The 26,890-nt window shown below is 40.5% G+C and overlaps 2 protein-coding genes across 4 annotated transcripts; one reads left to right on the top strand and one right to left on the bottom strand.

Annotated features, from left to right (window-relative positions):
- Positions 1 to 195: 195 nt before the first annotated feature.
- LOC143546853 (ras-related protein RHN1-like) lies at positions 196 to 5,552 on the bottom strand. Of its 2 annotated transcripts, XM_077038418.1 has the most exons (8): positions 5,427 to 5,552; positions 5,275 to 5,352; positions 4,999 to 5,166; positions 4,803 to 4,851; positions 4,642 to 4,715; positions 818 to 911; positions 630 to 730; positions 196 to 380 (listed from the first exon to the last, which is right to left on the bottom strand). In XM_077038418.1, exons 1-7 carry the CDS (start codon positions 5,469 to 5,471, stop codon positions 630 to 632), a joined length of 609 nt encoding a protein of 202 aa, XP_076894533.1. In that variant the 5' UTR covers positions 5,472 to 5,552; the 3' UTR covers positions 196 to 380. The 2 variants fall into 2 exon arrangements, with proteins under 2 accessions (XP_076894533.1, XP_076894532.1); XM_077038417.1 differs by lacking the exon at positions 196 to 380 and having other exon boundaries at positions 489 to 730.
- Positions 5,553 to 6,414: 862 nt separating this feature from the next.
- On the top strand, positions 6,415 to 9,438 carry LOC143546839 (protein SET DOMAIN GROUP 40-like). 2 transcript variants are annotated; one of them, XM_077038409.1, is made up of 7 exons: positions 6,415 to 6,591; positions 6,682 to 6,829; positions 7,430 to 7,561; positions 7,666 to 7,806; positions 7,880 to 8,104; positions 8,636 to 9,283; positions 9,355 to 9,438. In XM_077038409.1, the coding sequence occupies exons 1-6, from the start codon at positions 6,428 to 6,430 to the stop codon at positions 9,251 to 9,253; spliced, it is 1,428 nt and encodes a 475-aa protein (XP_076894524.1). In that variant the 5' UTR covers positions 6,415 to 6,427; the 3' UTR covers positions 9,254 to 9,283; positions 9,355 to 9,438. The 2 variants fall into 2 exon arrangements, with proteins under 2 accessions (XP_076894524.1, XP_076894523.1); XM_077038408.1 differs by having other exon boundaries at positions 8,636 to 9,395.
- The last annotated feature ends 17,452 nt before the right edge of the window (positions 9,439 to 26,890 follow it).

Genomic DNA, 26,890 nt, shown 5'->3' with positions numbered 1-26,890 from the left:
TCAAATGTTTGATCGTTCAGATGAATGTCTGAATAAACATACAGATATTTCATGAACTGATTTCTCGTGATTTTCATGTACCCCTATACAAGATGACACCACAACTCAACCCAACAACACACATACACCTCTGCCATCTATAAGAACATAACTGCAACTCAACCCAACAACACACATACACCTCGCCATCTATTAAAACATAACCACAACATCATCTTCATAAAAAAAAATCAGTAAACAGTCATTTGCATGTCATGTACATATTCAAACAAGAAACCCCACCACAAATTCACATTCTTTATCAAACAATGAGAATGCCAAGATTCCATGAAACCGTAGGCTGCTTCCACGTTTGTATCATAGTTACAGTTAAATCATACCTGCCATCAGGGTTATATCCGGCATCATAACAAAATTACTTGTTTAGGGTTATATATCATTCAAAGGTCCAATTGAGGGTCAAACTGGCAAATCAAAACGCACATAACTAACAAGGACAGCTACCCACGTAAACCTTTTATTAATACCAAATTTTCAAGCTACTCCAGTAAGAGTTTCAAACAAATGGGCATAAAGAAACAAAAACCACTACAGAATATAATAATATCAATCGAGAATTAAGACATTACTTATGAACAGCACGATGAAGCTCGGGCCCCTTCAGCTGGTCTGTCAACAAGAACCATGCCAGCTGGATTTTGAGTAGGTTGAGCTCTAGGGAGTCTCTTGGCTGTTTCAAAAAAAAAAAGCTAGCTATTATTAAGATTTATAAATTAAAAGGTGCAGGTTTTCAAAGATTCTAAACAGAAAAGCATACCTATTTCATGAAATATGTCATTAACATTTGCAGCAGTTTTAGCAGACGTCTCCATGAAGAAAAGACCATTCTCATCTGCATACGCACGAGCTTCCTGTATGACAAATTACTAATTATTGTAAGAGACGAGTATAAGGGTATTTTAGGGACGTGGTAGGTATATTACTAGTTAATTGTTATTAAATTAATTGCATGTAATGTCCAGTGTTCAAGTGTTTTATTGGATACACAGTTAATACAGCTTATGATGCAAGTTAAATTAGCTACAGTTAGAAGTCCAGTCAAATGTGCAATTTAAAAGAACTCCTGCATCAACTGAAAACATTTCTTTTCAGAGTAACCAGCTATTTTACTCTTCAAAGAACGTGTATTCTAATCACTAAACACCCTTTTAGAGATTATTCTATTCAAGCATTTCTTTTCAGAATAACCAACTATTGTACTCTTCAAAGAATGTGAATTCTCACCACTAAACGCCCTTTTAGAAGTTATTCTATTTACAACTAATTGATTTTCACAAAGATAAACAATAAAAAAAACAACACTAAGAGATAGTTTGGGGGCCTAGCCCTGCAATTAAGTTGTTTTGTTGAATGTTACAAATGCAACATAAGCTTTCAAATGGATTATGTCATGTGACATATAAAGGCTAGATAGTTTGGATAGTACATATATATCCATAGTTAGTGACATGGCAATGAAGAGGAATGCGCAAATATACTGGATGTAGAAACCATTGACGGAAAAGTAAAAAAAATAAATAATACAAATAATAATAGCAAGAGAGGTCCAGCAACATGTCAATTAAGTTCAGGCGAAGGAAGAATCATATATCATGTCATTTATGTTTTAATGTAACATCCTGAAATTTCTAAAGTAATATTTAATATATTATTTTGTCGGGTGAAATAAACGAGTTAGTGGAACGATAATAATAATAGCAAAATATGAAGACTTAGTAGGATAATTAGATGGGATTAGATATGGACCAAAAGGAAATATGGGCCTTCGGTCCATGGGCTTAAGGGAGTATAAATACCCCCTTAAACCCCAATCCTTTCCATTCCATCCATTTATCCATCCTAATCTCTACACACTCAAAAACACACACATACTTCCTACACCATATACGGCCGCGAGCTAAGGAGCAATCCGAGACCAAACCGAGCCTATAACTTAATAGATCTTGAGCGTGAAAGCAAGATACAAGATTTTAGTTCATCACCAAGCTAACCGTAACCTTAAAAACACGTAAGGTATGTCCTTTATCCTTAAAGTTTACGTTTTTATGAACGGTTATCCGTGAAACTCGAACCTAGCAAAGATTGGGTATAAACGAGTATTAAAGTAGCAAACTTGACGTTAAAACAAACCTAACGAACCTATAAACATGTACGGTTCGTTTAAAGAAAACCTTAGATCTAGTATTTAACGTTTTAAGCCTAAAGGTCCAAACTTTATGGTTCCCCGGGTTAAGACTTATCCGGAAATGGATGGCGGAACGTTTACGGGAATGGTTAGCATCATGTCAAGGTTTAAATGTTGTTAAAACCAAACCCGTAGCTGCTGCTGGTTAACTTCGCTTACTAAGTTCGCCTGCTGGTTAACTGAATAAGTTCGCTTGCTGGTTAACTGAATAAGTTCGCCTGTTGGTTAACTTCGCTTACTGAATAAGTTCGCTTGCTGGTTAACTGAATAAGTTCGCCTGTTGGTTAACTTCGCTTACTGAATAAGTTCGCTTGCTGGTTAACTGAATAAGTTCGCCCGTTGGTTAACTTCGCTTACTGAATAAGTTCACATGCTGGTTAACTTCGCTTATGTAAGTTCGCTGACATACAGGTTCGCCTTTATCTAAGTTCGCCTTAATCTAAGTTCGCTTACAGTAAGTTCGCTTAATGTTAAGTTCGCTTAATGTTAAGTTCGCTTAATGATAAGTTCGCTGGAGTTAGCAGATTAGAAAGTAAATTAAAAACCTAATGAAAAATGTGTTAAGACAGTTAATGGAAATAAAATTTTTCCAAGCTGACCTGTCAGCTCGACCCCAGCCAGGGGCTCTGCCCCTTGGACCCTGCTAGGGGCTGCCGCCCCTAGACCCCGCTGCCAGGGGCGCTGCCCCCGGACCCCCGTTCGTTGTGGGTTATACAAAGATAGAAATACAATATGAGTAGTAGTAGTTAATTGATACATGTAAATATTATACAGTTAGCCGTGCACAGCTCAAGAAGGGAATAACGATTAACGGAGAGCGTAACAGGATTCAGGTGAGTTTCTAGCCCCATTCCTTGTTATGTTTTTCGGGGCTGTGTGCATACTCGATGTGATTAGTTAAAACACTTACCTTAAGTGGTAAGTGTATTCCATATATGATATATGTGATAGATATGAATGATTGATTGTCTGTACGCGAACAATCCTCGGATATTGCGCGTACTGTCAGGTTGTAAATAAAGATATGAATGTTATAAATGGATGATGTATGATCGTTATGAATGAATGCTTGCCGGGGCGTGAACGATCTTCGGATATTGCACGGACCGACAAGAAGTACGATAAATGAATGAGGTGAAGAACGCCTAGAGTGTTCTTATGCTATACTGTAATTATTGTATATATGAAGTATGTGTATACAGGTACACGAATGGTATGTGAGTTCTACGTCGACATAGTAAGTTAGGATGGCAAATCCCTCTAGCTTCTGTTGGACATAGACTTGGCAGGTGAGGGCGTAGTTAAGGACTGCGGGCCTTATACGTGATATTGATGAAAGATGTGAACGTAGATAAGGACGGTGGGCCTTATACGTGTTACAGATAATAGACGACAACGTAGTTAAGGGCTGCGGACCTTATACGTATTATAGATAGGCATCAGCATAGGAAAGGACTGTGGACCTTATACGTGCTGTATTTGTATTGTGGTAGCATAGGGGAGGACTGCGGACTTCGTACGTGCTATGGTTTAGGTTGCAACTTAGGGAAGGACTGTGGACCTTGTACGTGTTGTGGATGTAGGATGGTATAGGGAAGGACTGCGGACCTTGCACGTACCATAAATGGTGAACATAGGTAAGGACTGCGGACCTTTTACGTGTTCACGATCTTGAGTACAGGTATAGACGACGGACTATGAACGTACTCTCGGTAGACTGAGGTTAGTGATTGTAGATATGTATGTATGTATGGTAGTAGGGTAACGGATTAAGTATGGATATGTATCTTCGGACATGTATGTATGTGTATGAATTGTATGGCGTCCTATTAACTAGAACTCACTCAGCGTAGCTGACTTTTAGTATGCACGCAGGTGAGTAGAATGAGACAGCTAGCTTGAGCGGGCACATGGTGGGCGAATAGGAGACTGGCATCTGAAGACTCAAGATGTTTTAATGTTAATTGACGTTTATTTTGAAAGACAAGAATGTTTAATTAAGGCAAGTTTTGGATTGCTGTAATGTTTTATGAAAGTTTTTTTTTATATTCCGCGAAAGTTAATTACTCTGATTTGTAAGAACTGTGTTTATGAGTAAATCCGACGCTAAAGTAGGGCTACCGGGTTCGGGGCCTTACATCTAAAAAGTGTAAAAACATAAACAGGGTCGCAAAAAAGATAGATTTAAACATATTAAAGTAAAACAAAATGCTCCAGATTAGTGTTTTCCAGTTAATATAGGTAGAGTAAATGTAGCAGTTGAGTTCGTTCAAGATGCAAAGTAAAAAATAAATAAATAAATAAAATGAGCATTGTGTGAGAAAAAAAAAGATGAGTTTCCTTTCTTCTCCTGAGAGTCAATTTCAATTAAGTAAAAACAAGTAAAATTTACATACTTCTGCTGTCACTTTTCTCTTGTCTTCCAGATCAGCTTTGTTGCCAGCAAGTGCCATAACCATGTTAGCATTGCCTGCACCAATCACATATAATATACAATTTCATTTAACAATTAAAGTTTCTTCTAAAGTATTTAGTGTTGTAGATGAGATCTTCTCACCTTGTTTCTGAAGTTCTTGAACCCACTTTTTAGCTCGTGTAAATGAATCCTAAAAATAGTCAAACACAGCAAGTGAATCCAATTTCCAAACACAATAATAATAATATTCAAAATCAATCAGCTCTCTCCAACCAGATACAAACAAAATTCTATAAAAAGCTTCAACTCAACCAAATAATAATAATAACAACCGTACCGCGCTAGTGATATCGTAAACAATAATCGCAGCGGCAGCTCCTCGATAATACATAGGAGCCAAACTATGGTACCTCTCTTGACCCGCAGTATCCCAGATCTCGAATTTCACAGTCGCATCATTCACTGCTAGGGTTTGGGAGAAAAAAGCAGCTCCGATGGTCGATTCCTGTAAATACAAATACAATCAACAACTAATCCGATCATATCATAATGAAATTGAAACCCTAGAAGGTGAAGGTTAACGGAGAGAGTGAAATATAAAAAAAAAGCTAACCTGGAATTCGAGGAATTGGCCTTTGACGAAGCGTAAAACGAGACTTGATTTACCAGCTCCCATGTCTCCCAACAAAACCTACAACAACATAATCAAATAAAAGTAAGTAAGGAATTAAGAGTGAGATTTAGTTCAATTATTATTATGATTACGAGTTTAGCATTGAGATTATTGTGAGCAGCAGCGGTGGTGGCCATAATGATTGATAATGATACGATCGAGGTGAAACTAACAAAGAGGGGTTTTGGGGTTGAAGGTTAGAGAGAGACGTAATAATATTGTGGAGTCTGGAACACGGTTGAGGACAGGTGGTGGTGGTGGTGGTGGTGGTGGTGGTGGTGACGTCTGCCGAGTATATATAAAATGTGGCGCAAATCCAACCTACCTACAATAATATTGTGTAAAGTAGTCAAGTATATACCAGCATTATATAAATAAAGAGAATATATTTTTAGTACATGTACAAATACTTCAAATTTCAATCATTGGTAAATGGGGTATTTTTTTTTTCTTTTCTAAGTTTGGAATGGAACTTTTTAGTTTTAATGGTTGGTGACATTTTTGGATCACCGGACTAATTTTAAGTAATCACACGTGCAAGCATGTGTGTGAGAAACCAAATAATTTATGTGTTAGATTTGAGATGGGGGTGGTTGTTGATTGGGTTAAGTATGTAGTGTTGGACTTGAAATGTTTTTTTTGGATGTTGGTATGAATGTTAGTAACTTATACCCAAAATTAGGGTTGTTTACAAGTTGAGCGCAACCAGAGTAAACTTGGGCTTGGTTTAGTTTTAAACAGAGCTGACTTTGCTTAACTTGGTTTACCTTAGTTTTAAAGGGGTGTTTATATATTTCTTCTATCTAAGATGATTAATTACATGCCAAAATAAGCTATGGGGGGTATTTTGGGGTTGGGGCGTGGTGTGTTTCCAATTAGAAGCGTACAAAAAAACTGGTTTGAGACCGGTTTATGGAAAACCGACCCGAACCGGTTTGATAAGCAAACCAGTTTATGAACCAACGATTTAAGGAAATGGAGGCCCAGCCCAATTTGATCAGACAAGTGAATAGTGAATCATTTGCTTCATTCAGGTCTCCGGAGGGTATAAGCGTTTAACGCGGTGGCTCCGGTGAGTTGAAGGACGACGGAGATGGACGAATCACAAAAACTCGAAACCTTCATGAAATGGGCAACCAGTCTCGGAATGTCAGATTCTCCGGTAACCAACGACCAACAAAACCCTTATAATAACCCTCAAACCCTCTCATGCTTGGGCCAATCTCTCTCTATATCCTATTTCCCCAACGCCGGCGGGTAACTAAATGACATGTTTTAATCTCTTTAAAATTTCACTTTTTGTATGTAATTTGTGTTTGATTCTAATAATATAACAACCTTCTTCAGGAGAGGATTATGTGCAGTGGGTGATCTTCAAAAAGGTGAATTGATACTCAGAGTACCAAAATCTGCTTTAATGACCTCTCAAACCCTAATGTTGAATGATCACAACCTCTCTATATCTGTCTCAAAGTTTCCTTTGTCTTCTACTCAGGTATTATCAGTGTTGTAGCTCGCTTGAATAAAACTAGCTAAAAAAACTGGATTTGAAATGACATGAGCCGAGCCGGCCCATTTTTGTAACTGTGTCGAGCTCGACCCAAGCTCGGCTCGGTTCGTTGGCTTGATCTTAGGCTCTCTTCAAGCTCGAGCCGAGCAGAGCTGCCTCGTTTAATTTCGAGCTCAAGCTTGAACCCACCCTGGCTCGAGTTGTCTCGATTATTAGGGACTAGCAATTAATCGGATTGTATTTTATATGTAATTTTTCAGATATGAATAGATATTATATACCAATTTTCAATTTTGACCGATTTTAATCAATCGTGATTAATCGGCGAGTAGTCGGTGGGGTGCCGACTAACGAATAATCGGAGTTTAATTGGTGCCTAGGCGGGATTTTTACAACCATGGGATTAATATTAATGTTAATATTATTCTCAGCATTATTATTATTATATATTGTTTTCTGTGAAATTGATCAAAATACAGCAAGTTTATTCAGTTGATGTGAATTATTAGTTATTACTTTGCAATGCTGTTTAGGGCACATTTGAGCACATTTAGTTCAAGGAAATAATGACATTTCATAGTGCAGATATTGACTGTCGCGTTGCTGAATGAAGTTTCTAAAGGAAAACGGTCTTGGTGGTACCCATATTTGACACAGTTTCCTTCAAATTATGATATCTTGGCGAGTTTTGATCCGTTTGAAATACAAGCTTTACAAGTGAGAATATACTTTTTTAATCTTTACATATACTTATAAAAATAATCACTTTCCTTAAATACTATATGTTATTTTTAATGTTTTAACTTTTAAGTGATTTGCAGCTGGATGATGCTATTTGGGCTGCAAAGAGAGCGTTAGAGAAGACAAAAACCGAGTGGGAAAGTGCAACAGCTGTCATGGAAGAACTTATGTTCAAACCGCATTACATGAGCTTCAAGGCATGGATTTGGGCTTCTGCATCTGTAAGTGTATAATGAAATGAATGAACTTTTATTGATATTATCATGTTTATAATGTGTTTGATATTATGTGAAGATATCTTCGCGCACAATGCATATTCCATGGGATTCCGCTGGGTGTTTTTGTCCGGTTGGTGATTTGTTCAATTATGCTGCACCTGATGATGAACATGTTTTCTCTAAAGATTTGCCAGAAGCTGACGTGGCAACTAACTCACCTAGGTTGACAGATGGCGTATTTGAAGAAGAATTTGATGCATACTGCTTCTATGCTAGAAGAAGCTACAAAAAAGGAGAGCAGGTATTAGTTAATGTGTTTGTTAATATTGAACCTTAGGTTATTGAATTAATTTTATATATACTTTTACAAACCTGAAAAATTTCATATATACCCAACCAAAACCAATAGTATTATATATATATCCAACGTTAATGAATTTTTTACTTAATGACCATGCTACCCCTTTCCGCTATATTTCTTTAGATCCTAATTTTGATTTGGATTTTGATTGACATGGATTATATATTTTGAAAAAAAATCTATTGTTCTGGGTCAAATTAATAAAAAAAATTGAAATAAAAAATGGTTAGAAAATAGTTTTAGCTAAAAATGGGTAAAATGGTCATTTATTAAATCGCTTTTAATGAATTGGGTATATTTTATATATTAATTACTTTGTAAAAGCATATCTGTTATTTTTAGTTTTGCATAGGTATATATAATATGATATTTTGCAAGTTTGAAATTTCATATATATTTGGGTATATATGAAAATTTTTTTAAGTTTGTAAGGGTATGTATGAAATAATCTATATTATTCTGTTGTTGCAGGTTTTATTGAGCTATGGAACATATACCAATTTAGAGCTTCTAGAACACTATGGTTTTATATTAGATAATAACCCGAACGACAAAGCGTATATTCCTTTACCTTCTGACATTTATTCTCTCTGTTCATGGCCAATAGACTCACTTTACATTCACCAAAATGGAAAACCGTCTTTTGCTCTGCTTGCGGTTATGCGATTATGGGCGGCGCCAACACATTTACAGAAATCAGTACGTCACGTTGCGTATTCTGGATCAATAATATCAAATGAAAATGAAATTGTTGTTATGAAATGGTTAGCAAATGAATGTAATCTGGTTTTGAAGAGTTTATCAACATCTGTTGAAGAAGACGAGTTATTGTTATCTGTTTTGGATAAAGATTTTGGGTCGATAATGGAGGTTAAGAATGAGCTGTCGGGGTTGACGGGTGAGAGTCGTATGTTTCTGAAAGTAAATGGTTTACTGAAAGTTGAAGTTGGTGATGACATGGCTTTGCATAGAAAGATAATAAGGTCGATAGGTAAATGGAAATTGGCGGTTTGGTGGAGGTTAAAGTATAAAATGATGTTACATGATTGTGTTTCAAATTGTACAAGGGTAATAAATGATCTTTCTTGAGAACCCGATGCAAAACAATGCGGAAATTGTGTTTGTTTGTGACTTTCAAGGTTGATGATAAGTGTATCAGCTATTGGACATGGTGGTGATGTGGAAGCGAGTCAGGCGAAGGTTAAACAACTCTGTCTTCAACCAGGTACCATTTACATGATTATCAGATATCTCCATTTCATCAAACTTGAAATCATGAATATATTGTAGTTTTATGGCAACCCACTAATGTTCACTTAAAATCATGTAATTTGCCTCCATTTATTTTAAAAAAGTCAAATAAGTTTTGTAAACAGGTTTAAATAGATCATAAACGAGTTGATGTATTGACATTAAGTTTAAACAGAGTAAATAGTTAATAACAAGTTGACCTGACAAAATATATAACATTTCATAATATTTATATATGCTGAATTTAGTGAATTCATAAAATTGACTTGCATATATTTAAAAACGCACTATATTGATGAGATAGCATGTGACAGGTTGTTGCAGACAAAGCACAAAAAGTCACAATGGAGCGTTTTGGAACGCAACTCCCTGCTAGCGTATACGCAGCGTTGGACAGTACACTAGATCCTTTGGAGCGTATTGGAACACTAATCACAGCAAAAGTCGGTTTCCTGCAGTTTTTGGTGATCATCAAGAGTTTGCAAGATTCTCTATTGTTCTTGGGCGACAAAAGGGGTAATTTGGTTGATCATTTTTGGTAATTGCAAATGGATTCTACATCAAGTGTCTTTGTATTGATCATAGAGGATGAGTGGCTAAGCATTTGGTAGTCACAACTCACAACCGAGTTAGAGGTTTAAACAGTTTGTAAAACTTGAATTCTAATTGTTCATTTAAGTGTGTTTGATCTATCAGACTTTCAGTCTTGTTGGTATGGTTTTATTAATACAGATTTTGATAAATATGTTTTTTGTTTTTTGAATGACTAATGAAATAAGGTATAATCCCCATAATGTCCACTCTTCATCAACATGTCTAAGATTTGTCCGCAAACCTTCTTTATTCCCAAAATGTCCATGAAAACTACCGGCGTCCCCTCCTTTATATTCTGACTTCCGATGGTTTTATTAGCCAATAATCAAGCAACACCTATCTCTGTTTAACGACGGATCTGACAAAAAGTTTTAGCCTTGGTTTTTATTATCCACCTGCATGTATTCTAATTTAGGTAATAAGGATAACAACCGTGTATTCCGGCGGCCCTACACGGTTGACGACTTCTTGATGTTACAGTGTATTTTTCCGGTAAGAGGCATAAAGAAGAAGGTGGCAAAAGATAGAAAGTTGGATGTGGCCGGTTTACGAGATGAGTGGGTGGGGTTTTATGACTTTATCCTAACACTAAATAATTGTTTATTTACATGAAAGTTGAAACCTTATTACACTAAAAATTAAATAATGATGATAACAAAATATTAATAAGTTGTTATGTATGACTGATGGTATGCAACTTTTCTGTATGTTTAAATATTTTATGTATATATATTTTCTTTTTTAAACTCCTTGACTTTACACAAAATTTAAAACTTAAAATACAAACAGCTCGTTTTAAACCGTGTTCTCCATTCCAAGCTTCCAGCCCAGCCCACAGCATCTACCATAATAATAGGTTAAGGTTATCATTACCATATAAAAATTCTCAAATATTTTTTCACCTTCCAAATAAAAAAAACATGAAACGATTTATTTGGAAGGAGAAAAACCCATTCGCAAGTTTTTTCTCTTTCTAAATAAACCAAACCGTAGTAAAGAAAATAGCATGGAACGCCTTTGCAACGTTTTTTTGTACCGGATCAAACTTGTGTTACTCCAAAATATCATGCCTGAAATTAGGTAAACATATTGGCAATTACCAACCATAAGAATGTACCCCAATATTATTATCCTCCAACCCTTAATTCCCTTCTAAATATGAAATGGGTCAAATTAAAATGATGTACTTTGTCAAACAGTGAACTTATATGATTGATTAAAGTATTAATTCATATCTTGAACCAGACCAGAAGTGACTGTAACTTTTTGTCCAAATCACAAAGCTTGTTTAAACCAACAGACATTCTTGTGTTTGGATGGGCGGGGGGGAAGCATGCTTGTGTGGACCTTACTGGGGTGTCCCCTCTTGTCGGGCTTAGGGACACCGGGTTCATTGCTAGGCATGTCGTGCTAAAGGCAGAAGCAGGAAAAATTGCTAAGCGCGAGAAGGCGTGTGTGGAGAATCAACACGCCTTCATTCCTTTTGCTTTTGACACATTTGGGTCACTTGCCCCCGATGCTGTTGCGTTTCTAAAAAGAGTTCAGCGGGTCGTGCACAGTAACTCATCGACGCCGAAGAACGATAACTTTGTTTTCAGTAGGATCGGTTTTGCCATTCAAAAGGGGGTGGAGGCGCAGCTTGTTGCCCGCTTACCTGCCTCTTTATTGTAATTGGAACTATTTTTAATATAATTTAACTCAAAAAAAAATATTGTTTAAACATGAATTTCACTCAACTTTTTAATTTTACACTTAAGATATCAAGCTAACATAACGGGAACACAATCTCTTGTTCTTTGCCATTACACCAAACCAAACAAACAAACTCAAAACAACTGTTTTCTTTATTTTAGAAGGATCTTTATATGTTACGGCCTTGAAGAAACACTAACCGGACCCCGGGCAGATTACGGATAACCTGGGGGTTAGATAGATGTTTCCCACGAGGGGTTGGACCCGGCAATGATGGTTCTTCTGATAACCTGCAAAACAGACACCGTGAGTTTGTCACTGAGAAGGGGGGGTTCCTCCTTGTGACCACCCTCCGGCGTGAGAATCAGACTAGATTGCTCTTTAAATATAAATGTATATTAAGAGATTGCTAGAGCAGATATCAGGTATAATATGTAATATGAGATAAGATATGATAAGATGATCATACCATTTGGGGTATTTATAGCCGAAGGTAGGTTTCCAAGAAGGTGTGGCCGGCTAAATAGTATTCCTGTTCTACCAACTGTGGCCTACGCACGTGCCCTGCTGGTAGTTGGTGGGTAGGCAGCGGCTGACAGTGACCAGGCCTGCTGTGTACTATTCCTTTTCCACCAACTGTCGGCTATGCACGTGGTATGACAGGAGTTGGCGAGTAGGCAGCGGCTAATAGTGACATACAGTACAAGAGCATGCTGCTCGCCATACTGTTGTCAATAAGCTGTCGTATCTTTGGTCAGATCTTTTGCCCATACCTCGTCAGGTACAGTACAGAAGATCTTCCCGTATCGTACGGACTGGCTTAGTTGGGCGGGAGTATTCCCCCTCCCGCCTTTGTGCGGGATTGTTCCCGGCTTTGCTCATTCCTTCAGGTGACAACTGAATGATTGAGAGCTAAGTGCCTTGTGCGTGTAGCCTTGCTGCGCGGGTGGCCTTCCCTGATGGCTTGTATCCGCAGCTGCGGGAACAGGCAGAGTACTTCACCATTGGGAGGCATTTCCTGCGGGAACAGCTTGCGTACTGCGCGTAAGGACGTCACGTCTCTGAGCATGGTGGGTCCTGGGGATTCAGTTGGTTTCTGCGCAGACGTCTCTCTTCAAGGTGAGTCTTGCGGGTCCAACTGGGCTCTGCTGGGACCTACCTCTTCAAGCCCCCCCAGTCCAATGTTCTTCTCATGAATGTTTAATAAAGTGAGGTGAACTTTTGGACTTAAGCAAAGGGTTTTGAAAAGGGTTTAGTTTTAAGGTTTTCCATGGGGATTCTTCCCGCGGAAGTCCTTGTCACTTGCAGAAATTCCCGACTTTCCTGCTTGATCTTTGGGTATGATGCGGGTAGGTCTGTAACCTCCTCGCAAGTCAGGAGCGTTGAGTCCCACTTGTGTGGATTCTCCATGAGGTTTTGGTAGTTTTGAACATAGTGATCAATTATGTTAAAACCACCAATTCCATCCTGGAGCTTCAAACAATGTAGTTCTCGACGTTCCCGCTATGCGGGGATGTTATTTCCGTTTCCGCAAGCATTGCCCAGAAGGTCCTTCTTGGTTTCAATTCCCTGCGGAGCTCTAGGTATGTGAAGGGTTTTGCCTTAACACTGTACCCGCGCTCGTCTTACGGTTACTTTACTTCCAAGGTGTTGGTACATGTTTGTCAGTAGTTCATAGTCTAGTATTTGTTATCGAGTCTGTAATATAGTTAATGGTTTGTTTATGTTTTGTTTTGTAAACTAGCGAAGTTATCAGCAAGTTCGCTATGGCGAACTTGCTGATTTAGCGAGGTTACTGACAACTTCGCCAGTGGCGAAGTTGTCGTGTTTAAATACACTGTTTCAGCCGAAACAGAAGAGAACGTGAGTTAGGGTTTTTGGTTACGCTTTGTTTCGTTTTGTTCTCTGTAACAGTGACTTACTGTCACGTGTTTAGTTATTCAATATAACGTGTTTACCTTATAGCTCGTGTTCATTGTTCGTGTATTCAATCTCTACAATATCTACACTCGTACCTATATACGCAGGGATTCCGCACCTGCGTTGTTAGAGATTTCCCGTGTACGATCCGCGTTCAGGAACCTACAATTGGTATCAGAGCCATCGGCTCGATTGTGAGGTTCGGGATTTCACGCGGGTGTAGATTTCGTTTCATTTCGGGTGTTACCGGGACGAGTTTTTGGTGTGTTTATTCATTCTAGCTACCTACCAGTGTGTTTAAGCCTTTAAACCTTCAAAATTCTCGTTAAAATCCGAGTTTCAGATCTGAACTGTTCTTCGCGTTCATCGGGCGAAGTTGCTGAATTCAGGCGAAGTTGCCGTCACTGGAGATTAGGGTTTCGGCGAAGATATAAGGATTAGCGAAGTTAACCACAACTTCGCTTACCTCATAAGTTCGCCAAAGCGAAGTTATCCGTAACTTCGCTTACCACCCAACTTCGCTTACATCCTAAGTTCGCTCATTCTAAGCGAAGTTATTCTTAACTTCGCCAAGTCAAGCGAATTTAAGATCCAGCGAAGTTCTTGTTCAGCGAAGTTAACTTCCAGCGAAGTTATTCTTAACTTCGCCATCTGAGCTGTTTTAATATTTTTTTTTGTGTGTTTTTCAGGTTTTTCAGGTTTTCGCAAGGATGTCCGCGATTAACATCTCAGATTTAGTCAAGATGGAGGTAGAGGCGGGGTCAGCCACTAAGGCCCCGAGGTTGATGAAGGGAACGGACTTCGTGGCATGGAAGGACAGGTTCATCCAGTATATCAAATATCAGGACGCCAAGATGTGGGTGTGCATGCAGGATGGATATGTACCTCCAACCATGCAATACGAAGGACGTGATGTGGTGAAGAAGTACAGTAAGATGGATGACGAGGAGAAGAAAATGTATGAGGCTGAGAGTAAGGCCCATGCTGCTATTACTATGGCACTACCTCAAGAAGTTCTTCATACATTCCGAAAGTACACTTCTGCAAGAGAGCTCTGGGATGCTCTGGAAAACAGATTCGAGGGGAACGTGGGTATACGTGCCTCAAAAATTAAACTTTTAAAAACCCAATTCTCCGTCTTCAAATATTTGAAGAATGAATCCTTAGATGATATTATCACCCGATACTATCACTTAATGACAGAGCTTAGCAACTATTCAATTGCCTATCGAGAGGAGGAGATCGTTGAAAAGCTTCTAGATGCTCTCCCACCGAAGTGGGAAATGTATACCGTGTTAATGAGGGAAGACAAAGACTTTCCTAACTGTGACTTAGAAACTGCAGTGAACAAGCTCAGAACGTATGAGCTAAATATGGTTCGAAAGGAGACACCCACAGACCAGATACAAGACCCTGGTATGTATGGTGCTAAAGTTAACTCAGGCTCAAGTTCAAGGCCTGAATCTGCTGCATTTTATTCGAAGGGGGAGTCAGGTTCTGACTCTGCACATGAAGGAAATGTTTCTGTGAACTCAAATGGGGACGTATGTTTTGTTGCTGGAGGATCTAGTGCTTCAAAGCCTCAATCCTCTACAAGTGGTTATTCAGCTGGTCCCACAAGCAATAATTACACCAAGATGCCTATGAGTGTAAAATCTGCTGAAGAGCAGTTTGCAGTCTACGCTTCATTTATTGCTTCATACGAGAATTATATCCAGGGGAAGATTGTGGACCCTGCCGTTCTTGATGAGGATTATGACCAGATTGATGCTGACGATTTGGAAGAAATGGATTTGCAATGGCAAATGGCAATGATCGTGAGACGGGTAAAACGTTTTATGAACAAAACAGGAAGAAAGTTTGTTAGTGGTAGGCCTGGATTTGACAAATCAAAAGTAAGGTGCTACAATTGTCAACAGTTCGGGCACTTTGCTAGGGAATGTAGGAATGAGAGAGTTGAACGGGGACAAGTTAGGCCTAACCAACACTCTGGAATTAACCGCGAGATCAATGCCATGTTAACTAGAGAGGCAGGAGAATACAACTGGAACCAACACTCAAGTGGTTTGGGTGAACAAGCACACATGGCTGAGACTGAAGCTGTAGAAGTTGAGAAGGTTGATGGAGAGAAGAAAGCAAATGAAGAAGAAACTGCTTTCATGGCGAACGATCAGGATGGTAGATCCAAGGTATGTCCCAAAATTATTTGTGCTAATTGTGAAAATTTGACTGAGCAACTAACCAATATAACTGATCAGTATGTCAAATTAGATGCTGAGTTTAAAACTGTTAAAGAAGATCACCATTTCATTAAAGCAAGAGAAAACAGTTATAAAGTTAAGATAAAGGCTTGTGAAAAAGACATTAAAAGTCTTAAAACTAAACTTGCTGAGAAAATAGAAATTATTGATCTTAGTTATGAGGTTTTGGAAGAAAAGACAAAATTGATTGCTGATAGAGATAAACAGATTGCTGACCACCAGGTAAAGGTGGTGGAACTGAACCGCAAACTTGAGCAGTTCAGAAACTCCTCGGCTATCCTTGATCACCTTGTGAGTGATCCAAGTACCTCTGCAAAGAGGGCAGGAATCGGATACCACGAGGTTCCACCACCCTTTAACCATAATTACACTTATAATCCAAGTGTTCAGAAATCTGTTGATGTTGAGATTGCTCAGTCAACCCCAATTAGAATTACTAGTGTCAAACCAAGTGTTAGCTGTGGCGAAACAAGTTCGCCTGTTTCTAGTGTGAATATTTCTGTATCAAGTCCAGTCTCATCAGATTCGGATATGTTGTCCGAATCTGGTCAGACAAAAGAAAAGGTAGAATTACCCACCAGTGGAGATAATGATAAAGTTTCTAAAAAGAGTTCTCCACTCAATCCGTACGTCCCACCTTATGTGAGACGAACGGCTGGTAATACTACCTCTACATCCAAACCAACATTTGACAAGAAAATGGAGAGTAGATGTTGCTTTAGATGTAACAGGTTAGGACATCTTGTTGCAGATTGTCCTTTGAAACCGAGATTTAGAGATGTGAAGCCAAATAAAAATGAGAATAAGCGTCATTTTATTCCAGCTAAAAATGAAAACTTTAAAAATTGCCAAAATGTAATGAATTCAAGTTTTCATAAAAACCAACCTCATTTTTACAACCAAACCACAAGAAATAACACTTTCTATTCTCAAAGGTTTGGAAGGCATTACACTCAATCTGCAGGGAGATTCCCTAACAGGACGTACAGAAATTATCCTGACGCTAACTTGAGAAAGCCAGGGTACGGGATGTATCGATCCAAGACCAACTGGTCTTGGGTCCCAAGATTCTAACTCATTGTTTTATTGTGCAGGAACAGTTGAACAGGGCTGCCAACAATCTTTGGATTGTAGATAGCGGCTGTTCCCGGCACATGACTGGCAACAAACACTTGTTGCAAGATTTAAAACCTGTTCAGGGAGCTAGAGTTAGTTTTGCTGGTGAAAGCGGAGGAAGAATAACTGGGAGAGGAACAGTGTCGAATGGGAGAATGACACTTGAAAATGTAAATTTTGTGGAGGAATTAAAGCACAATCTGCTGAGTGTGTCGCAGATCTGTGATAAAGAATATACTGTCCATTTCACTAAGAATGAAGCAATTGTATTGAAGCCTGGTTTTCATATACCAGAAGAATGGATAGTAATGAAAGCTCCACGTGAAACGAATACATACGTGATGGATATGAGGTCTACTGAAATGGCCACCAGAGAATCCTGTTTAATGACAAAGGCAAGCGAATCAGAATCAGAGTTATGGCACAGGAGAATGGGACATATTCATCTTCGTAAGATGAACTTCATTGTCAAAAATGGGCTTGTGATGGGTGTTCCCTTAAAGAGTTTTAACTTTGAAGATAAATGCATAGCGTGCAAGAAGGGAAAACAACACAAGAAAAGCCATCTCACCAAGACGATCAACTCAATTGCTGGTACTCTAGAACTACTTCATATGGATCTCTTCGGTCCGGTGAATGTACAAAGTCTAGGCGGTACTTCTTACTGCTTGGTGATAACTGATGATTACTCACGATACTCGTGGGTATATTTTCTGAAAACGAAAGACGAGACGACTCAGATGGTGAAGAATCTAATTACAAAAGTCGAGAACGTCATGAGTAAATCAGTTAAATTCATCAGAAGCGACAATGGGACAGAGTTCAAGAACTTTGAGATGGAAATCTTTTGTCTTCAGAAGGGTATTGAGCATCAATATAGCGCTCCGTATACTCCACAACAGAACGGAGTAGCTGAAAGGAAGAACCGAACGTTGATTGAAGGAGCCAGAACTATGCTGGCCGACTCAAAGCTTCCTGTGATGTTCTGGGCTGAAGCAGTTGCTACAGCCTGCTATGTTCTGAATCGGGTGTTAACCGTTAAGAGACTTGGAAAAACTTGTTACGAGCTTATGCACGGAAGGAAGCCCAACTTGTGTGGTCTTGAACCTTTTGGGTCTCCTTGTTCGATTTTGAAGACTAACTCGAAATTTGGTGAAGTAGCCGATGAGGGAATTCTAGTCGGTTATGTTGTTGGGACTCCCAACAGACGGGTCTTCAATACGACAACTTGCAAGGTGGAGGTGGTTTGTAACACCGACATTACTAGTTATCAACCGCCAAAACCAAGCAATGGACCTGCTGAGCTTTTTGACTATGTTAAACTGTTTAAGTCGTTTAACGTACCTAATTTGGAAATTGCTGAAGAAGACGAAAGAGTTGTGACGAAGATGATATTTGATGAGGAAGAGGAGCTAGTGCAACATCAGATGACAGAAAAATCTCAGCCTTCCACATCAAACCCTATCGATACCCCTGCGGCCTCAACTGAAGATGAGTTTATTAATCCTTTTCACTCTCAGCCTGAAACTACCATAGATGAGATCTCTTCAAACTTGGAAGACAATTTACATGTCGGTGCTGTTCCGACCACGAGAATTCACAAAGATCACCCTTTAGAGAATGTTATAGGTGATGTGTCCTCGGGTGTACAAACCAGAAGTAGCCTGAATGAGCACACCTGTGTTTATTCAAGCATAAAAGAAACAGGTATAATGAATGAATGTTTGTACTCCTGCTTTATAAGCCAAATTGAACCGAAAAATTATCAAATGGCTTTGAAGGACAGCTCGTGGGTCGAAGCTATGCAAGAAGAGTTGGCTCAGTTCGGGAAAATGGAAGTTTGGACTTTGGTCGAAAAACCAAAGAATGTGCACGCTATAGGCACGAAATGGGTGTTCAAGTGCAAGAGAGATGAAAAGGGGATTATTGTGAGAAATAAGGCGAGGCTGGTTGTTAAAGGTTTTAATCAGCAAGAGGGTATTGACTACAATGAGGTTTTCGCTCCTGTTGCCCGGTTAGAAGCGATTCGATTGTTTTTGGCGTTTGCTGCTTTCAAAAAGATGAAGGTGTTTCAGTTGGATGTAAAGAGTGCGTTTCTTAACGGGAAAGTTGACGAGGTTGTGTATGTTGAGCAACCACCGGGTTTTCCTGACCCAGACTTTCCTGATCATGTATACAGGTTGAGCAAGGCGTTATATGGTTTACATCAGGCACCTCGTGCCTGGTATTCAACGTTATCGGACTACTTGCTGGAAAATGGTTTTGAAAGGGGTTTGATCGACAGTACGCTGTTTGTGAAGAGAGAAGGATGTGACTTCTTACTGGTTCAAGTCTACGTGGATGACATCATTTTTGCTGCATCAAGAGTATCCATGTGTCAAGATTTTGAGGCTGTCATGAAGAAACGATTCGAGATGAGTGCTATGGGTGAACTAACTTTCTTTCTAGGATTGCAGGTTGATCAGAAGAAAGATGGAATGTTCATTCATCAAACAAAGTATGTTCATGATGTGCTGAAAAGATTCAAGATGGAGGACAGTTCTCCATATGACACTCCAATCTGCGTCAATCACAAATTGGGAGCTGAATCAGATGGTGACGCAGATGTGGACCCTACTCTGTATCGGGCGATAATAGGTTCTTTAATGTATTTAACTGCTTCTAGGCCTGATATAATGTTTTCTGTTTGTCTTTGTGCTCGCTTTCAGGCAAACCCAAAGGAATCTCACATGAAAGGTGTGAAGAGGATTTTGCGGTATCTCAAGGGCAAGCCGAAACTAGGATTGTGGTACCCAAAGGGAGGAGACGTTGAACTGGTGGCATATACTGATTCTGATTATGGAGGTTGTAATCAGAGTCGGAAGTCAACAACAGGAGGCTGTCAGTTTCTTGGAGGAAGATTAGTTTCCTGGCAGTGCAAGAAACAGACATCAGTCGCAATTTCAACTTGCGAAGCTGAATACATGGCAGCATCCAACTGCTGCTCTCAGGTTTTATGGATTCAGCAACAATTGCGCGACTATGGTCTGAATTTCTTACTCACTCCTATTTTAATTGATAACACTGCCGCCATCTCAGTAATTAACAATCCCGTGAAGCACAGTAAAACTAAGCATATTGACATTCGTCATCACTTCATACGGGATTGTGCTGAGAAGAAACTGATCAAGATCGAAAAAGTTGATACACTTGAAAATTTTGCTGACTTGTTTACAAAAGCGTTTGATAAATCCAGATTTCAAAACCTAATTGAACTAAATGGGATGATCAATCCCGAGTAACCATGTCTTTGTTTTTGATTTAAAAAAAAAAAAAAAAAAAAAAAAAAAAAAAAAAAAAAAAAAAAAAAAAATGAGTCTTTATTGCTTAAAATTAGTCGGTTACCTCGGTTTGATGGACATTTCCTCGGATATGTTTTGGTCCTTGTTTTCGACTTAGGAAATGAGGATAGCCATTAACCGGAAGACTGAAAGTAATTGGGGCAGTGTTGACATGTTTTTCTTTCAGTTGCTGAAAATTAGTCGGTCATTCTTAGTAAGAAGGACACATACTTGCATGTGGTCGGTCCAGCTGATCCAATGGATCTTCAGGATAGCCGTTTACCTGATGACTTTGACATGATTGGGGCAATTGAATTCAATACTTTATTCTGGGAAATGAAATTACTTTTCAAGTCTATTACTTCGTAAGAAGTTCTTTGCTGTGTTTAAAAGAAAATTGATCCACCCTTGGAAAATGATATATATACTGACTATGTGTGCCTAACTAGTGAAGTTATTAAGCTTAAAAGGCTTTAGAACAGTCATTGTATGTCATGGTAATTTTAATGGTGCGTAAAAGTGTATGTGATACTAACCTAAATTTACTCGAATTTAATGTGGAAACTCCTTAAGAGTTTTGCATGTCTTCATACATATCTTTTCGAAGGATAGGCAGAAAAGCAACTACCCAGTCATACACGAGCCCGTGAGTGTTCTGATTCCCGTGAAGAAAGCATTTCAAGACACTGCAGTGATCCAGATTCGGGACTTGCAGTAGTTTAGTACTCCGATGAAAACTCTTATGTGTGATTAAAAAAAAAAAAAAAAAAAAAAAAAAAAAAAAAAAAAAAAAAAAAAAAAAAAATGTACTTATGAGAAGTAGTGACAATAAACACGAGAACCGACACTTCTCAAGATTTCTCAAGTTTGGAGTAAGAAGAAAACGGGAAGCAGACAACGAGTATCTACAAGTTAATCAGACACTATGGGTCGAAGTCAATTCGGGGTGACTTGGGTATAGCCAAATACGCTTTGAGAATAGATAGAAGGCATCATTACCTCTGAGTTGTTGCCAACTTAAATTTTTGAGCTTAACTGAACCTTAATCCGTATCACAGAAACAATGAAAACCATTTAAGTTATTACATGCTTACAACCTGTTTCTCTATGTCATAATACAGCCAAACACGGATCCAAGTGACAGTCACGTAGTTAGTATGATTCCTGTTAGGATCTTTTCTAAAACATGGTGGTCCCCTGACTAGACTGAAATTTGATCCCTTGTTTCGTAAAATAAGTTTTTCCTATTTTTTAAGTTGTATTAATTTTGACTGGTTACTTGGACATGACCATTTTAGTTATAACTCTTTTTGGAAGCTTCCAAGGTTAAATGACAAATTTTTCAAACTTAAAGGGCTGATTTTGTAGTTACTGGCGAAGTTGTTGAATTTGGCGAAGTTGTGCTTAACTTCGCCATGGCGAAGTTATTCGTAACTTCGCCAGACACAACTCCGCCCTATATATGTTCTGTTTCAACACTGTAGCTCTTTCATAAATCTTCCGGCGAACATAAAACCTCAAATCCTTCGGCGATCTTTATACTCAATCGTCTTTTCGATCTTGTGTTTCTTGTTACTATTATTCTTGTGGTATGTGTTATCACTTGTATCTTACCTCTCTCGTTCGTAATAGTTTACCCGGTTCGAGACCTTGGATCGTCGGTCTTTCAAAACCAAGTTTTTCCGACCCTTTGTTACGTGATCATGGACGAGCCTTACGTCTCAAATCCTTTGAAATATGTTGTTCTTCACTTATAAATCATCGATTTATAAGCAAACATTGATCTGGATGCTGCCTTCAGTGGACACGGTCTGTTCGATATGGATCTCTCGGGTTCTCAGATTTTGGGTACTACCTCAGCGGCTACTTCGGTAGCTGAAACCGAGCTGGATGAAACATTTGCTGAGGCCAGACGGTTGTTGGTGACTCGGGAGAGGATATCGGGTAAGCGGCCGAGGGCTGTGGATGAGGATGAAGATGATGAAGATGAGGAAGAGGCAGTCCGACTTGTGCTGAAACGCTCACGTCGAGAACGACAAGGTATGGTCACTGGAGCGGGGGAGACTTCAAGGTTCGTACGATTTGCTCCGCCTGCCTTGTCAGGTATGTCTCTATTGCCTACTACTGCACAGGTTACTACGGTCGAGGCGTCGGCACCAGCAGTTGTGTCGCTACCACCCCAACTGGTTGATCCCCCGGTGGTAGTTGCACGCTTCGTCGACTCAACAATTACAACAACTGCAGGGTTACCTAGTGTACCACCTGCGGTCACTTCAGCTGCTACTTTTCCACCAACTCCATCGCCTGCTTCAGACTCTGAACGGATTGCTTCGCTGGAGCGTATTGTTGCTGAACAATCGAAGACCATTGACCGCCTGGTGGAAGCCAATCAAATCCAAGCCGCCCTCCTGGTAGAACACGGACGAACTATCGATGCCTTCAAGGAATTCTTGGCATCTCAGGGGGAGACGACTTGCAGGGGCGATGAGTTGAGGACAAAGAGACGACAAGATCATGACGATGATCCCAACGCACCTTCGGGTGCAGGTGGTGAGCTGCCAAGAACCTCTCAGGATCTTGGGGCTTCCACAGCTGAGGGGGAGTCAACTGATGCAGCGGGTGATGATGTTGTGGATGTTGATGACGATGCTGATGTTGAAGACGTCATCGATGCTTTGAAGGAGTTAGATGAGGAGGAGGTTGATGACTTTGTGAATGATGATGACGATGATGTGTTGCCCGTGGAGGAAATTGAAAGGATTGGAGAAAATATTGATGTGGTGAATGTGTTGGAAGAAGGAGAGATCGTGGATGACGCAGTGGAACATGAGATTCCAGCTGTTGAAAGAGCAGATTTGGGAGATGAGAATGTGGTAGATGATACGGTATGGGAGGAGCAACCAAATTGGAAAGAAGGGTGTGCTCAATGGTTTGTTAAAACTAAGAAGCCTGCAGTGCCAACAATGTTTAGAAAGACGTATAATATAAAGGGCTATGCAGAGTCGAAGAAAGGTATTATATGCTGGTTGTACGACAAAGAGTTGAAATTATTTGTGATCAAAAGGTACGACGGCATTCAATACTTTAAAAGATTATTGAGATCTCTAAACTCCCTACCGGAATGCGAGGTGAAAGAGTTAGCAAGACTGGGGCTAATTAACAGAAGTAACGATAATATGGCGAGAATTATTGAAAAGATCGTCTGGAAAGAAGCCATCAAAGACAAAAAGTTTGAACTGCTAAAGCCTCAGAAAGGAAGATTGATAGAAGATAAAGATAGGGGAATGAGGGCTGACGGAAAACCATGGATGGTTATGAAGTATAAACCAGTCCGACATCTGAATGAAGTACCAATGAGAGTCATGCCCAAGAATGTCCTAACAGATCTGAAATGGTGGTATGTGGATTGCGAGACAGCTGAGGCGGTTATGGAAGATGAGGACGAACAAGAAGTTCTTCGGGTTTATGACCCGATGCATCTTGTTAATCTATCGCAGGCTGATCTGGAAGTGCTGAACAACAAGAAGATCTTCTACATTCCTGCTTGGAAGGATCAAGCGAGGAAATATCAAGGAGTTGTGTCGGTTTGTGTGAGAGAAGGGGCGCACGCGTGAAAGTGCAAGATTACAAGACTCAGAGATCAAGATATGAAGCTACTGCCAAGGGGGAGTCTGTTGGTACATGTTTGTCAGTAGTTCATAGTCTAGTATTTGTTATCGAGTCTGTAATATAGTTAATGGTTTGTTTATGTTTTGTTTTGTAAACTAGCGAAGTTATCAGCAAGTTCGCTATGGCGAACTTGCTGATTTAGCGAGGTTACTGACAACTTCGCCAGTGGCGAAGTTGTCGTGTTTAAATACACTGTTTCAGCCGAAACAGAAGAGAACGTGAGTTAGGGTTTTTGGTTACGCTTTGTTTCGTTTTGTTCTCTGTAACAGTGACTTACTGTCACGTGTTTAGTTATTCAATATAACGTGTTTACCTTATAGCTCGTGTTCATTGTTCGTGTATTCAATCTCTACAATATCTACACTCGTACCTATATACGCAGGGATTCCGCACCTGCGTTGTTAGAGATTTCCCGTGTACGATCCGCGTTCAGGAACCTACACAAGGTATTCCTGGCGTCAATTCCCTGCGGGTGCTAGGTATGTGAAGGGTTTTGCCTTAACACTGTACCCGCACCCGTCTTATGGTTGCTTGGTTGCCAAGGTATTCCTGCGTCAATTCCCTGCGGGTGCTAGGTATGTGAAGGGTTTTGCCTTAACACTGTACCCGCACCCGTCTTATAGTTATTTGGTTGCCAAGGTATTCCTGGCGTCAATTCCCTGCGGGTGCTAGGTATGTGAAGGGTTTTGCCTTAACACTGTACCCGCACCCGTCTTATAGTTACTTGGTTGCCGAGGTATTCTTGGCTTCAATTCCCTGCAGGTGCTAAGTATGTGAAGGGTTTTGCCTTAACACTGTACCCGCACCCGTCTTATGGTTACTTGGTTGCCAAGGTAAGGGGTATTTTCCCGCTTATTTTTGAATCTTTTTGAATTTTTGAAATTCGAAGAGTTGGTAAAAGGATAAGAACAGTCCAAACCTCTGAAACGTCGTGCGACGGTTTCTTCTGACTGTGTCAGGACGTGCAGGAAGTAATGGTGACGTGACAGTACCTGGTCATTCCAGACGCTTTTTCAGGCGCGTGGGCGCGATTTTGCGGGCGCGTGGCCGCGAAATTAATGGTACGCGTCCTTTCAACAGCTGTTGCCAGCTTGCTTTTTGCCACGTGTCATAGTTTAATTGCACCTTCGATTTCTCTCTTTTCCGCATTAAATTCATCGCATTAATTGCGATTAGTATATAAAGGGGGAGAGGGTTCTTTGTAATCCACACTTTCACTTTTCTCTTCATCTTCAAAACGATTTCTGGCGAATACTCAACTTTTCAGTCGAGCATTCTCTCGAAATCGTTTTCTTCTTTCATCTGCAAGATGTCTTCTGCTTACGATCTTGAGGGTACAGCCTAGGAGGCTGGGGTGCACGCCGATGACAAGAGTTCTGCTGGCGAGTGCCAGTGTGCTCTGCCTGTCGATCTATATCAGTACATCGTCAGGAAGTTCATGCTCGAGTCTCTCGAGCCTGAGTTTCCTGAACCCCATCAGACGGTGTATGATGCCCCCAGAGGCAAGATCGGGGTATATGCTGCATTCTTTGTATATGGGAATCTTAGGTTCCCGTTGACAAAGTTTGTGTACCGTGTCCTAGAGAGGCACGGTGTACACCTGACCGAGGTGCACCCGATGGCGATCGCGAAGATTCGCCACTTCGAGTGGGTGTGCCGAATTCTGGGCATTGAGCCCTTTGTCGACCGCCTGATGACCTTATACACTTGGAGGTGCATCCAGGGGTGGTATACCCTGATAACCCGGATCAAGGGTTTGAAGATTTGCGCAACCGAGCGCAGTCTTCGTTCATGGAAGCGGGAGTTCTTCTACATCTCCGCTCGCGCCATCCCCCTTGCCATGAAATTCAAGAATGGGCAAGCACTTCCCAGCCTTCACGCCTCCAACTACCAGGAGGCGGAATGGTTCTCGAAGATATCCCGAGTCCAATCTCCGGTTTACCGGTTTGCGGAGTCCGGGATGGTGATGCTCGGGATGAGCCGGGTGTGGAAGGATGCGGATGCGCAAAAGATCCCAATCGTCCTTGAATACGGTTCGAACTCTGTTCCTTATGGTATGCTCTGTGTTCTTTTTGTTGATTTAGAATCTCTACTAACTTCTTTCCTGTTTATTTCAGAGGGGAACGACTTGCAGTCGCTCCTGTATCCGCGGGAGGCTGACAGTCCCGCTCGGATGGGTACTCAAGCTCTAGATGAGAACGAGTTGCCCATCCTAGAACAAACGGCGGATCGGTTCGTGGAGGTCTACCCGCTAGGCCACGAGATCCTGAGCGCCAGGCGGCCAGGTAAGGCGCTATTCGACCCTCGACCCCTCAATGTTGAAACCTCTGCTGGAATTCCTCTAATCTTATGTTCTGATGAGGAATCCGCAGATGGTCCTCCGTTGGTGCGGAAGAAGAAGGCTGCCGGCGGGAAGGGGAACGAGAAGGTGGCCTCCACTGCCGATCCGGTGCCTCGGTCTGACTCAGAGGCCGAGAGCGATGAGGTGGCGGGGAACCCCGGTGGTGATAAGACCACCGCTCCGGAGGCTGCGACGACTGTCACCTCCGGAGAGCCCAGGATGACAATGGTGAGCGGCGTGAAGAGGCCGGCTCCATCGGGTTCATCCCCGCCTGTCCGCACTTTTAGGCTCAAGAAAACCCGTAAGTACAAACTTTATTTTTAACTTCATAGTTTTCCATCATTAATACTTATCTTCTTTGTGCAGGCGTGGATGTTGACGCATTCCAGGGTGGAGCGCAGAGGAGTATCCCTCCGCCCATGACAGTAGGCTTGGTCAGCCTACCTGAGGCGACGACCCAGGCGGCTGCGCCTGCGCCTGCTTCCGCTGGTTCAGTTGCTCACTCCGTTGAGCCGACTGTTCCAGCTGTGATGACATCACCACCGGCTGTCAGTGCCATTTT

The sequence above is a fragment of the Bidens hawaiensis genome, unplaced genomic scaffold, assembly GCF_021521415.1.
Source record: "Bidens hawaiensis isolate Kalapana, Puna unplaced genomic scaffold, B.hawaiensis_p1.1 tig00014471_1, whole genome shotgun sequence".
NCBI classification, from domain to species: domain Eukaryota; kingdom Viridiplantae; phylum Streptophyta; class Magnoliopsida; order Asterales; family Asteraceae; genus Bidens; species Bidens hawaiensis.
Note: the sequence above shows the minus strand (reverse complement) of the source record. Positions and strands in the feature narration are given on the sequence as shown.